The 13,744-nt window shown below is 40.1% G+C and overlaps 1 protein-coding gene across 3 annotated transcripts in view; it reads right to left on the bottom strand.

The window, feature by feature from the left end:
• The window catches only part of Rabgap1 (RAB GTPase activating protein 1), a 114,953-nt gene that overhangs the window by 16,304 nt on the left and 84,905 nt on the right, over positions 1-13,744 (bottom strand). For all 3 annotated transcript variants that reach the window (XM_021193476.1, XM_029536946.1, XM_021193477.2), the window contains exons 15-19: positions 12,710-12,784; positions 9,614-9,739; positions 8,983-9,126; positions 7,576-7,617; positions 6,978-7,106 (exon numbers count right to left, since the gene is read on the bottom strand). In XM_021193476.1, the coding sequence (XP_021049135.1) occupies positions 6,978-7,106; positions 7,576-7,617; positions 8,983-9,126; positions 9,614-9,739; positions 12,710-12,784 (516 nt within the window). The remainder of the gene's footprint in view (positions 1-6,977; positions 7,107-7,575; positions 7,618-8,982; positions 9,127-9,613; positions 9,740-12,709; positions 12,785-13,744) is intronic.

Here is a 13,744-nt window from a genome sequence, read left to right as displayed (position 1 = left end):
AAAAAAAAAAAAAAAAAAAAAAAAAAGAAAGAAAGAAAAGAAAAATAAACCAAACTTCTGGACTAAGTGTGGGTTGCAACTTAAGTGGAGCAAGTTCATGTCAGCACTTGGCTCTGAGAAGTAGCACTACTAAGAGGTTCCTCAGTACTGGGCTTAGGGGTAGAGCCCTGAACGTATCCCTTCAGTCAAACTCTGCATACCAACTCTTTTATTTTTCCATTTATTTAGTTACACTCTTTCTGTGTATGCACACATATATCCATTTCCACATGCACCATGTGTCACTTATGTAAGTCAGAAGACAGCCTCAGGAGTTAGCTCTCTACTTCTATCATGTGAATTCTGGGGCCCAGACTCAGGCTGTCAGGCTTGGTGGCAAGCACCTTTACCTGCTGAGTTATCTCAATGTCCCCCAGCTTGGTATTTTGGTATAAGTACCAATGTAGTCCTAAACACCTCTCTCCTTTCGTCATTAATCTGTCATGAGAACTGAATAAAGAAAACTATCATGTTCAGTGCTCAGAAGGCTCTGTAGTACATAGGATGTTCTTTTCAATAAACTGTAATTATTCCTTGCTGTTGCAGTCATTATCTGGCAACCTATCTGTAAGGGTTTGCATATGCTTGGCCCAGGGAGTGGCACTGTTGGCAGGTGTGGGCTTCAATAACCTTGTCCTAGCTGCCTGGAAGCCAATCTTCCACCAGCAGCCTTCAGATAAAGAACTCTCAGCTCTGCCTGCAGCATGCCTGCCTAGATGGTAATGACTAGATGATAATGGACTGAACCTCTGAACCTGTAAGCCAGCCCCAATTAAATGTTGTCTTTTGTAGACTTGCCTTGGTCATGGTATCTGTTCACAGCAGTAAAATCCTAACTAAGACACTATCTGAATTAGGAAACAGAGCAGAGAACAGTCCTCTGAATAGGCACTGCATACATCAAACTATTTACACAGAAATATATGAGGTAGTATGGCCTCTGGAAAAGGAGCAGGTTTCCAGAATTCCTTCAGGAAGTTTTACAGAGATAAAAGGTATGCTGGTGTATGGGGGTGGTGGTGGTGGTGCGGGAAACAGAGGGATTGGTAAAGGTAGGAGGTTAACTGTTAGAGCTACATGGTCGGATTGAAGCCTAATGTCTGGGTGATCAGGTGGGCTGTGGGGAACAAATAAGAGGTCTGGTGCAGGAGGGATCCTGATGCAGGGCAGGGTTGATGAAGACAACTAAGAAACTGGACTATGGTTCACCTTCCAGCTACAGAATGCTTAGGGCAGTGTTGTCTTTTGACTTACCATCTCTCTCTAGATGGTGAAATGCCTCTATTCCTACTACTTTATGCCTCAAAACAATTTTTGAAGATGGATGGGGTTAACACCTTATTTTACTATCAGTTGTGATGTATAAATAGCCAGTGTTTACTGGCAACACCACAAGAAATGTCTGGGTGACTCTTGTTTCCTGCCATCTCTGTAACATGATTGTTACTGAACACACTTTTCATCCCTCAGAACATCTATAACTGTGCTGACAGGAACTAACATCAGGAACGCTCTAACACCTCACTTGATGGAAACAGGCTAGGTAGGCCACAGAGCCAAGAGCAGCAGCTGTTTAAGGTATCATTATCTATCTACTGCTATCTAATCTACCCTGCATTACACAAGCAGATAGAGGCCCAAGGCTGGCAGTCTAGAATATCTCATGTAATTAACCTTTATATTAAAACTCCTAACTTTTTATTTGTTCAAATAGTTCATACTCAGATTCCTTTAAAACTTTCCTGTCATTAGAGAGAATCATGCTTTTGAATCTGACCTGAATGTTTTTCTGCAGTAAAAGAAAAAATTAGTATCCAAGTCCCTAAGAACAGTCATAGGAACATAGCTTTATTAAATGTGGAGGCAAGTGCGCTACTGCCTGTGCACTAGGCAGCAGCATTGGAGGGGCTCACTATGGAGAAAAGAGGTACTAGAAATGCACATATTTCCTCACAGAAATCTAGTTCTAAAATGTATGAATTAATAAACAAAACACTAGTCTTACTAGCCTTAGAGGTAGTACTTTGTAAGTACTTAATTGTACTTTGGGTACAATGTTCAGAGAGAAAGTTTCCACCCTGACAGAGGTCAGTTCTTTTTAGAACCAGATCTGAGTTCTAATATCAACTCCATCACTTACTGACACCCTTGGTCTAGGCATCACTAAACAGACCCTACAGCTCAACGTGAAGATTCATTTCATTATGTGAAGCATCATGTTTAATAGTCTGAGAGAAAATGGGGGGGGGCTACTTTGAGGACACTACCCACTTAACACTTAAAATTCTACGACTGGATAACCATACAAATGGTCCAGATAGAGAATGAAGCGCAAGCTAGTGTTGCTTTCAGCTCATGCGTAAGTACCTCCTCCATGCCAAAGGGTTTTTTTCCAACAGCAAAGTTAAGACTGCATTGGTATGGAGATGCTTGCTGATCATCACTTTGTTTGTTTTGTTTTGTTTTTTGTTTTTTGAGACAGGGTTTCTCTTTGTAGCCCTGGCTATTCTGGAGCTCAGAAATCTGGCTGCTTCTGCCTCCCAAGTGCTGAGATTAAAAGGCGTGCGCCACCACTGCTTGGCTCTCCTGTTTTCTTTTCTTACATTCATTTCATGCCTGAAATGTCAGCTTCCACAGATACATGGTTCAGAGGCTCCATCCACACTTCCACAGCAGGATTCTGTTGTAAAGGAGCAGAGTGTTCACACTTTACCTTGGGAACTAGCTGAGCCACCTCACAGGATTATTCTTTTTATCTAAACTAGTCTTACACCTCATACTTGTTGGGACCCTACTCCTCCTCTTCCTCCATAGCAAACAATACCCATGCAGCTTAGCCAAGACTAGTCAGAAACTACGGATCCTCCTGCCTCTAGTCTCCCAATTCTGATGCCAAACCCTTTCATATTTCTTGAATCAAAAACTTGAAAGGGCTAGAAACTTTTTTCACTTTCCTTACTCTTTAAAACTATGCATGACACATAAGTATGAAAGTGTCATGGAGCTCCTAGGAAACTCATGAGAGGGCTATCCTCAAATGCTATTAAGATACTGTATAGCAGTGGGGACAGTTTCCTGTTTACTGACTCATAAACAAACTGATTGCATGGTGGATTAGTTGGTGAGCCTTGATACAACCTAAGCATTCCATTAAGAGCATGAGGCCTCTTCAAGAGGCAAAACAGTTTAATCCCATAGTTAGTTCATCTAAGGATGGGGGGCAGAGTAAAAGTCCCAAGAAACCAAATGAATGGGCACAGAATAAATATAGAAAAAATTAAGGCTCGTGGAGCCCAGAGAGTATGGTGCTTTTTAAGGAACACAGCCATCTTATGGCCATTTCAGATCCTGCCAGATCAAACTTACTCCTGCATTCTTGCAGGAAGAACAGGAAGCTTAAGAGAGATTATCAGGAGTGCAGGGTCGGTCAGAAGCCACCTGTCACTGTCCCAACAGTACACTTGCCTCAGATCCATGCCTGCTGTGCCCTTCCTACCTGACACTAAACTGAAGAGTAGGATAAACTAACTATGCAGATACTAAAAGTCACAGCATCATTACAGAACTGAAAAACAATAACACACAAGTATTTGTTTGCAGGCACATGAGGCAATGTTCAACCCAATAAACAAAGCACAATTTTAAACACTTAAAATTAACAGGATACCAAAGAATGGTAGAGGACTCCAACACCAGAAAGCATTGTGTCTATTTTCTGTGCTGCCTCAGGCCTCCTTCCACAGGACATAAGGCTCAGGATGCATTTGCCAATAAATCCATAGCTTAAGCTTAATTCAACCACTCTCTCTGTTTTCCTCAGTATGTGTTGGTGTTTAATACAGCAACAAGACTGAATTACCCCTGTGCATTCTTTACTCCATCTTTTAGCAGACAAGTCTTTTGTCCTGCAGCCTGGTGAAGCTGCAGGCTTCCTGTGCTGAGTGAATTTCAAGAAAAATTAGCCTCACCTAGAATAAGTACAAACAAGGTGATCCATCTAAAATATACCACAAACATGCAAAGTCCTTCAGGTCCATAAGGGATTTCATATTCAAAATGAAATAGACATTGTATACAACTACTTCAAAGGCAGGGTATTAGCCTTACTTCACTGGAAAGGATAGGCAAGTACAAAGACATAGGTCACTTCGTATCTGAACTACAGAAATAAAATATCAGTCTAATAATATATTTTCAACTAATGGCACTTAGAGCTGGAACCTCTTTTTTTTTTTTTTTTTTTCGAGACAGGGTTTCTCTGTATAGCTCTGGCTGTCCTGAAACTCCATAGCTTAAGCTTAATTCAACCACTCTCTCTGTTTTCCTCAGTATGTGTTGGTGTTTAATACAGCAACAAGACTGAATTACCCCTGGTCTCTTTATAGACCAGGCTGGCCTCAAACTCAGAAATCCGCCTGCCTCTGCCTCCCGAGGGCTGGTGGAACCTCTTTTTAAGTCTTGTTCAAATCATTATAAAAGAATAAGTTGAAAATGAACAGCATATTCAACCTGCCAGCCAGCCAGTCAGCCAGCCAGCCAGGCAAGCAGTATTTATATGTCAGATACTACTCTTAATATTTAAGGACTCAGCAAGAATTAGTCTCTCCTCTGCTGTTGACTTATCTTTCAATGAGGTCAGAAGGCTGGGGAAATCTATTAGATACTGTGACTAGAATACATCTCTGATGTTTGAGGTGAAGACAGGATGAAGCAGTGGTGGAACCATGCTCACAGCTAGCACAAGGAGAAAGAATAGCTGGGTAAAGCATGGAGGGGTGAGCATGCTTAGTAGATATCTGAGAAAACAAGGAAGCCAGGGGGGATCTGAGGCTTAAAAAAAAAAAAAAAAAAAGTAAGAAAGCGGCTGTTAAGGCCTTGTATAGGAACTGTGGGAGACCTTGGGAGTCTTGGCAGGATCCCGAGTCTGAGTCCCATGGTAAGATAAGATGCCTTTAAGAGTTTTCAATAAAGGAAAAAGAAAAACCACAGATAGAAGATCCCTATAGAAAGGAAATTATAGTGAGGTGGTCAGAGTCAGTGTATACTTTAGTGACAGGCTGGGGAGTGTAAAGATAGAGGAATCAAAAGTGGAAGTACTGTTCTTGTCCTAGGACCCTAGGAGCATCAAGACAGGGACAGAGTGATCTCACATACCATGGTGAGGAACATGAGTATTTCTCGGTGTCAGAGCTTGCTTGGGTGTTTGTCATTCACACCCAACTGTACAATATATATATATTTGGTTGAAGAAACAGAGACAAGCAAATCCTAGCAGTAGCCATCATTTCTTTAACATTTAATAATTGTTAGGCAGTATATTAATCAATGTACTATCGTGGTTAACCCACATATAGAAACACTTAGCCAGGGCATCTGGCAGGTTGTGAACAATCTCTCAGAGAACATTACTTTTCTTATACTAATAGGAATTATTTTATCATCCCTTTAAGAGACCAGAAGGCCATTCCAAACCCTAGCTGCCTTCTCCTGTCCAGTGTCTGCTCTACAGACAGTGACACTCAGCACACAGGGTGACATGAAACTTTGCACTGTACTTTATATAAGCCTAAATACAATCTTTGTTCTGACCCTGTTTCTACCTTGAATTCCTAATTAAAGCCTCTTGAATTACAGCATTTTCTCTTTGAAAATACAAACTTATGAGAACATTAGTACATTGGGATCATTTTTTTTACCATAAAAAAAACCTGTAAAAAAATTGTAAAGCCATGTGAAATTATAAGTTTATGAGGCTTCTCCATATTTTAGTTCTTGTTAGAGAATTTCTGATCACAATAAATGTGTCAAAGGGTGAAGACAGTAGAGTGGAAATCAAGAAAATGAAATTTTGTCCTTGACCAGGTCAAAGTCTAAAGAGCTTGTTTCAGTCTGTCTTTAAACTGGACAGTAACAATCTTTCTATAGCACAGATGGTAAGGGCCAATGAGGTTCAACAACTCAAAAATGTTAAGATACAATCATCCCACAGGGTCCACAGACAGCTGGGTCTAAGAAGCCCTTAGATATCGAAATCAGATCATGCTCAGCTCCTTACATTATGTCATGAAGTATTTGTGTAGAACCTGTGTGCATACCACCACACATAGACAATCTCTAGACTAGTGGTAAATACCTGGATACAATATTTAGGGAATATTGACAATGAGGAAAAAAAAATGCCCATGTGTATTTTTCTCCAAATATCTTCATTTCACAATTGATTGAACCCATAAACAGGAAATGCACAGATAAAAAAAAGTCAAAGTATATATGAAGGTGTTTTGAAACCAGAAAGTTACAAAGGTCTACAATACAACATCCTTATTATGGGATATAATTCCCTAATCTGATAATCGGAGATATTGCATGTTCTCAGAATTGTCACAATTTTGTTTATTTTGTTTTTGTGAGTTAGTCTTGCTATATGGATCAGGTTTTCTTGGTGCTCATATGTAGCCCAGGCAAGCCTGAAACTAATGATTCTCTTGCCTTTTGGCCTCCCAAGTGATGAGACTACAGTGTATATCACCAAGCTTAGTAAATATGGTTTTGTTTTTTATTACTGACATGACATTACACCTGACTCCATGAGACACCACAGCCAAAACTCCAAGTCTTATTCAACAACATCCTGTAATTATCTTCAGGTTGTATATATGAGCTATATATGAAATACACATGAATTTGCAAAGCAGTAAACTTGAGTTCTAACCCCAAGATTGTGCAGTAAAAATATAAAAAGCAACAACACTACTCCCACAAAAACAACAAATACAACAAAGAGCTCCCAATAGTTTCCAAAATACTCTGGCAGCAACCATTTATAAAAAGGGGCACTCGAGTGAACTATCAATTATATATTATAAGCATTAACAATTTTATCAGAAAATCTCAGGCATCAACTGAAAAAGGAAGACTAAGTGCAAACGTTGCTTTACCTTTGTGTTGCAGGCAAGCTCCATGAGCCTCTTTGCGTTTTCTTCTGAACGGTATCTTTTAGGGAGCTGAACCCTGAAGAACTTCAATGCACCCTCGAAGTCTGTCAACAGCAAGTCATCCTTGGAAGTCTTGAAAAAAAAAAAAATAAGAAAAAACATCCACATATATGGAAAAAGGTCTGTTACAAAGATACCTAAGAAACATTTTATGCCAGACAGTGGTGGCTTACGCCTTTAATCCCAGCACTTGAGGCAGAGGCAGAGAGGCAGAGAGGCAGAGAGGCAGAGAGGCAGAGAGGCAGAGGCACTTCTGAGTTAGAGACCAGCCTGGTCAACAGAGTTCCAGGACAGCCAGATAGCCAAGGCTACACAGAAAAACCCTGTCTTCAAAAAAAAAAAAAAAAAAAAAAAAAAAAAATTTTTTTTTTTTTACAATCTCAGCAATATTTCTTAGTTTTCGTAGAGTAACTTGCACATATTCCATCAGGGAAAACAGCAGATCACAGGAGCACAATAACCTCTTAGCATGAGATGAAAACTAAATACACAACAGCACAGGGCAGGACAGCAGACACCGCATCTCACCACAGACATGTACCTTTAGTAATCCAAGGGCGACATTAAAGATGACACTTATTCCCTGAAAGAGAAAAGACAATACAGTTTTATTCTCTGTACCTGCTCTGTTCTGTTGGCTTCAGGGCCATCAAGGAAAGGTACTTAAAGGAGACCCAGTCTCCAGTTCTCAGAGAAGACCCTTACCATCCCTATCCTTCCATTTAAGAATGAATGCTGTTCCGACACCATGGTCCATTACACCAAACCCAAATATTATAGTCATTAAATAGTAACCTACAAATACGGCAATCCCAGGTACCCTAGAACTGAATTTTCCTTGAGGTCTCTAATTTGTCTTCCTCATCTGAACAAAACGGGAATCATGGGCTAAAGATCAGGTGAGGGAAAGGGGTAATGACTGTCTTCAAACTAAGTGTTTCTTTTTTCTTTTCTTTTTTTTTTTTTTGAGACAGGGTTTCTCTGTGTAGCCCTGGGTATCTTAGAACTTTTTCTGTAGACCAGGCTTGTCCTTGAACTCAGAGATCTACTTGTCTCTGCTTTCTAAGTGATGGGATTATGGATTTGTTTCAAAATATTAAAATAGAACTGTGATACATCATAATATCACAGTGGAAAAAAAATGTAGTGTGTGCGCACATGCATGTGGAGATGCATTACTTTTGAAATGCTTCTTTAGGTTCATCTCCCTAAAGCAAAAATGTTGAAAGAATATACACTAAAAATTTGTAAGTAAACTGTAGAGACAGTGAAATTAAATTATTTTCAATAGTTTTTAATCACATTTCCTAAGTTTCTGCCATAAGCACATTATTTATAATTAGTTGTTTTTTTTTCTTTTTTAACACATACACACCTTTCAAATCTATCTTTCAAGCTATGTCATGGATAAGGGCATTTTTCATACTGCCTTGTTCCTTTTAGTGATAATCTTTAGCAAATTCCTACCCAGCCTCAAAACATCTCCCTTTCAGATGGCATGGTCATATAACTCAGCCCACCCCTACCCAGCGAAGCCTCCTGGCAGGCGATGTAACACACACCTGAGCTCTCTGCATCCAGGAAACTCTAAACAAACAAGGTACCAGTCCCCAATACAAATACAGGTATGAGAGTTATGACTTAATTCTAAGAATAAGACTCTGAGAAAGCAGGGTACTGCCAATCTGTCTTCCTGTATACAGAAAGAACCCTCTTATTTCACTTAGCATCACAGAGCCAAACCAAATACTATCTAGTCTAAATGTCTGACCTGTCTTTTTCGCAGAGAGCCTCTGTGACAAAGAGGAGCAGAACACTGTCACCAGGAAGGACCACCTCAACCCAGACTTGGCAATACCAAAATAAAACAGAGGACAAGAGATTTGATAGAGCTTATAGTAAAGTGTACTTCACAGTCAACTTTAAGTCCTGTGCCTCTAATACATACCTCACATAAGAGCAGGTCGATGATATGGAAGACCATGTAGAGAGGGAATTTTGCAGTGAAAAGTGTAAGGAACCACTGGGAGGCATACATGTGTGCTTCAAGGCTGATATCCAGGAAGTGGTTGTACAGATCAGGAATATATTCCTGAAATAGCAAGCTTATTAGTTCTGGGCACATATGCAGTTAGGCTATCATTTCTCAGGAGGCTCATAAATCTGCCAGCAGTTGCCTAGAAAATCATATACTTGTGTAAATATCTCTTAAGTGATCATAGCACTTACCAGTTATTTTCAGAGTACAAACTAGTTGAAAGAAAGAGAAATTCCCACAGAATAATGACAAGTATTTAGAAAGCTAGTTTTTATTTCCAAGTTGTAAAATGTTTTGGGAAAGCTTGTTTAACTTTGGTAGGGGACAATTAAACAAACACTTTTGTAGCCTTTGTGAATACTTCCTCCCTGAATTTGCTATAGAAAAGGGCTCTTTTGATCATTTCTAACCCTGACTTAAACACATCAGATTCTCGTCCTCATCACACAGTGAAAAACAACAGGAATAAAAGCCATTGTTTCCCAGTCTTTCTTCCACTAGTTTGCACCTATTCATCCAATCCAGTCTGAGTTCCCTTTACCTGCATAAGGCGCTCCAACTGGTAGAACTTGCAATGAAGATCTTCAAAATTTTGTTTGAAAAGTTCCCTGAGACCATAGTCAAACATGATTTTGACCAGAACACTGAATGCCTGTTCTTCGGGCATCTGTAACAGAGGCAGTGGATGGGTGGGAAACAAAACAATTACTTCAGTATCTTCAGCCTGTCCTTTATTGTCTTATCAGGAAATAGAGTGGTGCATAGAAACCGAACATTAACTGACTCAGGCAAGGAATGTTTAATAATGCCTACTCTGTTCTGCCACTGCCTCTCCCAAAGCAGGAGTGTAATGATGAATTATGAGCCACTAGAAGAACTAATGTGTACCCAGGACAGAAAAGCTTGTATGTTCCGTAGGGTCAAGAACAGGCCCCTCAACTGGACTGGTGGTGGTGCACGCTTTTAGCCCCAGCACTTGGAAGGCAGAGGCAGGCAGATCTTTGTGAGTTCGAGGCTAGCCTGGTCTAGAGAACAAGTTGCAGGACAGCCAAGGCTGCAGAGAAAAAAACCCTGTCTCAATAGAAACAAAACAATAGAAAATAAAACAAAAACAGAACAGGCCCCTTTGGGAGCACAGGATTAGAGGTGGGTACAAACAGTCTCGTACATGCTTTGTTTCAGCTTTCTGAAATCATAAGGCCTTTGTTCAATTATTTTCTGGTAAATTTTTTTTCCTTTCCTATTATTGTAAAAAAGCAAACAAACAAGCAATAAAAACAAAAAAACTCCTCATGAGGGTAGAGAGGGTTCCAGAGGTTAGGAACACTTACTACTCTTGGCAAAGAACCTGGGTTTGGTTCCTACCCAACTCAAATGGTGGCTCACAAACACCTGTATCTCTAGTTCCTGGGGATCTACTGTACTCTTCCAGGTTCTGTAAGTACCTACATGCATATAAGCACACGCGCGCGCGCGCGCGCACACACACACACACACACACACACAAATACACATAAATTAAAAATAAATCTTAATAAACAAAAAACAAAGCAAAACAATAAGTTTGTTCTAGAAGAGCCCTTCCCCATTCTCAGTCTAATGCTGTCACTCAACAGCAACAGCAGTGCAGCAGCAGTGGGGGGCAGCGGTGTTGAATTGCCAAAGACCCTCTTGCAGTTTTGTCTACAAACATCCACCTAAGAGTAAGTGCATCTTCCATGGCTTTATGGAGCATTCCCCCAAGAATATGGAGAGATGTCTACGTTTCAAACAGAAGGAAAGCAGTGGCAATGTTTTTAGCTTCATGTGACTGTAGCAAGGTTCAGAAAAGTCAAGATGGTAGATGAGCTTCTGTGGAATATGATGTGGCTAGAGCACAGGACCCAGAGAGAAAAAAAGCATAACCAAAGAGTAATACAAGAGAAAACCTAGCAGATTCTCATTGGAAAGGACAGGGTATATGGGGCAAAATGCTAGCTTTTCTGAATCTTTGGTGTGGAATGTGGTTCCCGTTTCCCACATGTGAGGGAAAGTGGCTTGATTTTTGTGGCATTTCTGATGCTGGGTTGCCCATTTTCCTTGTAGGGAAACAAACACTTAAAACTAAGGCAAGTAGGAGTTCTAAACAGGAGAGGGATTTGAGAAAGCCATTTTTCAAGGGGTGATACTTAAATGGGCATAAGTGCCCTTTGAGTGAAGCTATAGTAAAGAAACAAATAAATAGATGAACCCCATAGGTGTGCAAAACATATAAATTCTGGCTAAAACAACAAATCATAAAGAAAAAAAAGAACTTGACCTGTTTATTAATGTCACAGCATTAGCATATTCCAAATTACGCAGAACCTTGCTTTTCTCCGTTAACTCTGCTTTGCCTGCTACAGACACCACCAAGCTGAGTTCACACTAGAGAAAACAGTCGTTTTCCGTTTTACATGTAAAGCCATTTTCACAAAATGCCTTAAAATCCTAAGAGTTCTTGCCCTTTCAGAGCAAACATGTGGGCTTTATTTTGGCTTGCATGGTTGTTCCCACGGGAGCCCATATTTTTTTCTCTCTAGCTCTGTCTCTTTCTCCCCTCCTACTGTAGTCACACTTATATCTCTTTAAATTCCATACATGTGAAGTTCTTCAGCTTCTACTTAATCTATGTTCCCTTTGGCAGCAGCGATGTTCTACTCTATTTTAAAGTATCTCCACAGCAATTTTATACAGAGGGTTAACTGACACTGAAGAGAAGCCCACAGTTTTCAGGTTCACTGCACTGTAATGCTTTGTCAGCTAAGACAAACCTTGAACCCAGAAATCCACCTGCCTCTGTCTCCCAAGTGCTGGGATTAAAGGTGTGAGCCACCACTGCCCGGCCTGTGCTCACTCTTAAGCTTCTCATTTCCAGCAGTACTCAGAACTGCTGACACCACATGGGTAGTATTCTTGCCACAGACTTTTAAGTTAAATAATGAGAAAATGATTGGGTAAATTAAGAATATGACACATTTTATGGTTTAATCTTTTTTCGGAAACAAACAGAGGTATTATGGTTTAGGTGAAGTGTAAAGATAGAATTCAAACAAATGCAGCACCTGACTTGTTGCTGGATCACAGGCAGAGTAACGGCCATAAAGGAATGACATATGGGCAGGGGATATAGCTCACTGCTAAAACACTCACTAGTATGTTTGATGCAACAGAATAACCAATAGCTAATGAAGCATGCATCTGCTGGGAGGGGTACTGACTGTGGACTGTGTGCCAGGCAGGACATCAGTGTGGGATGTGAGCACACTACACTTATGATGCAGAATGTCCTGGTCCTTACAAGACACAAGCTCAAATGTTTGCTACTTTCTTTTAAAAGATTGTTGAAATGAAAAATGAAGACAGATAAATCAGTAACTAATAGTCAAATGAAGACTACTTAATATGGCTGTTTAGGTGACATTATTATGAAAAAAATGAAAAAGTTGGAGAGTAAAGGTCTTTACCATTCATCCTCATCATATTTTTTTTCATAATGCCATTAAAGTTAAATTAAGTTTGAAAATACACAAGCTAAAGATTCTGTCTAAGGATGTGGCCAAGCCCAACCTCAAGCCTTATAGGCACATGGATCAGTGACACAGACTCAGCTACTCACGTGGAGAAGCAGCACAGCTGCAAGGAAGGACTGGCCCTGGCAGTAACCAATCTCTTCATCATACACAGAATATGCCTGCATGGGGGGGGGAAAAAGGTGCTTAAATGAATTAGACATTCATGGGCCACACCTGCTTTCTCAGATCTTAAAAGAAGAGCCAAAAGGATGCTACCCAAGCCTCACTAAAACACTTCGAGGTTAAATGAATGAAGCTAATATATCTTTACAATCCCAATGTTGTCTTCATGTTAAAAGGCACTGTCACCATACTGTCTCCTGTGGTCAAGAGGAAAGACCATCACAAATGAGTTGAGCATTAAATCAGGTTCTAACAGCTCCTAGTTCTAAACTCCCAAAGCATTCTAATTCAACCACAATTATTTCCCACTTTCCCTGTGACTCTGTGGTTCTTGCTAAACATGCATGGCTATTATAGCATCTACTGGGCTACATTTTAAATGTCCATCTTCTCTAGGACTCTACAGTGCTCTGAGGGCTGGGACGATTTTACTCAATCATCCATCTGGATAAGAGGCTTTGGGGAAGACAGTGAGAACCTTTCTGATATGAGTGATGGCTCTAAAATCATAATTTCCTTGACAGTAGACAAGTATTCCCATTGCCTATGAACATTATCTTGACTAGAACATTGACACCTAACTTTCCCCCAGTCCATTCTCTGCCTCCTTCTCCCTCTTCCTCCCCACCCCCTCTTTTTGGTGGTTAGCATTAGTATTTTTCATGTAAGCTATGGTAGAAAGGAGGAATACTGGTAAAGCAGTGGTTCTCAACCTGTGGGTTGTGACCACTTTGGGGATTGTGTATCAGATGTCCTACATATCAAATATTTTACTTTATGATTTATAACAATAGCAAGATTATAGTTAATAAGGAGCAAAGAAAATAATTGTATGGTTGGGGTCACCACAACATGAAAAACTGTATTAAAGGGTCACAGCATCAGGAAGGTTGAAAACCATTCCCATAAAATAATGATGTATGAGCCTATGATTTCTATCTTCTGTATTATAAAAT

This window comes from Mus pahari, chromosome 3 (assembly GCF_900095145.1).
Source record: "Mus pahari chromosome 3, PAHARI_EIJ_v1.1, whole genome shotgun sequence".
NCBI classification, from domain to species: Eukaryota; Metazoa; Chordata; class Mammalia; order Rodentia; family Muridae; genus Mus; species Mus pahari.
This window is presented reverse-complemented; position numbering and strand designations above follow the sequence as displayed.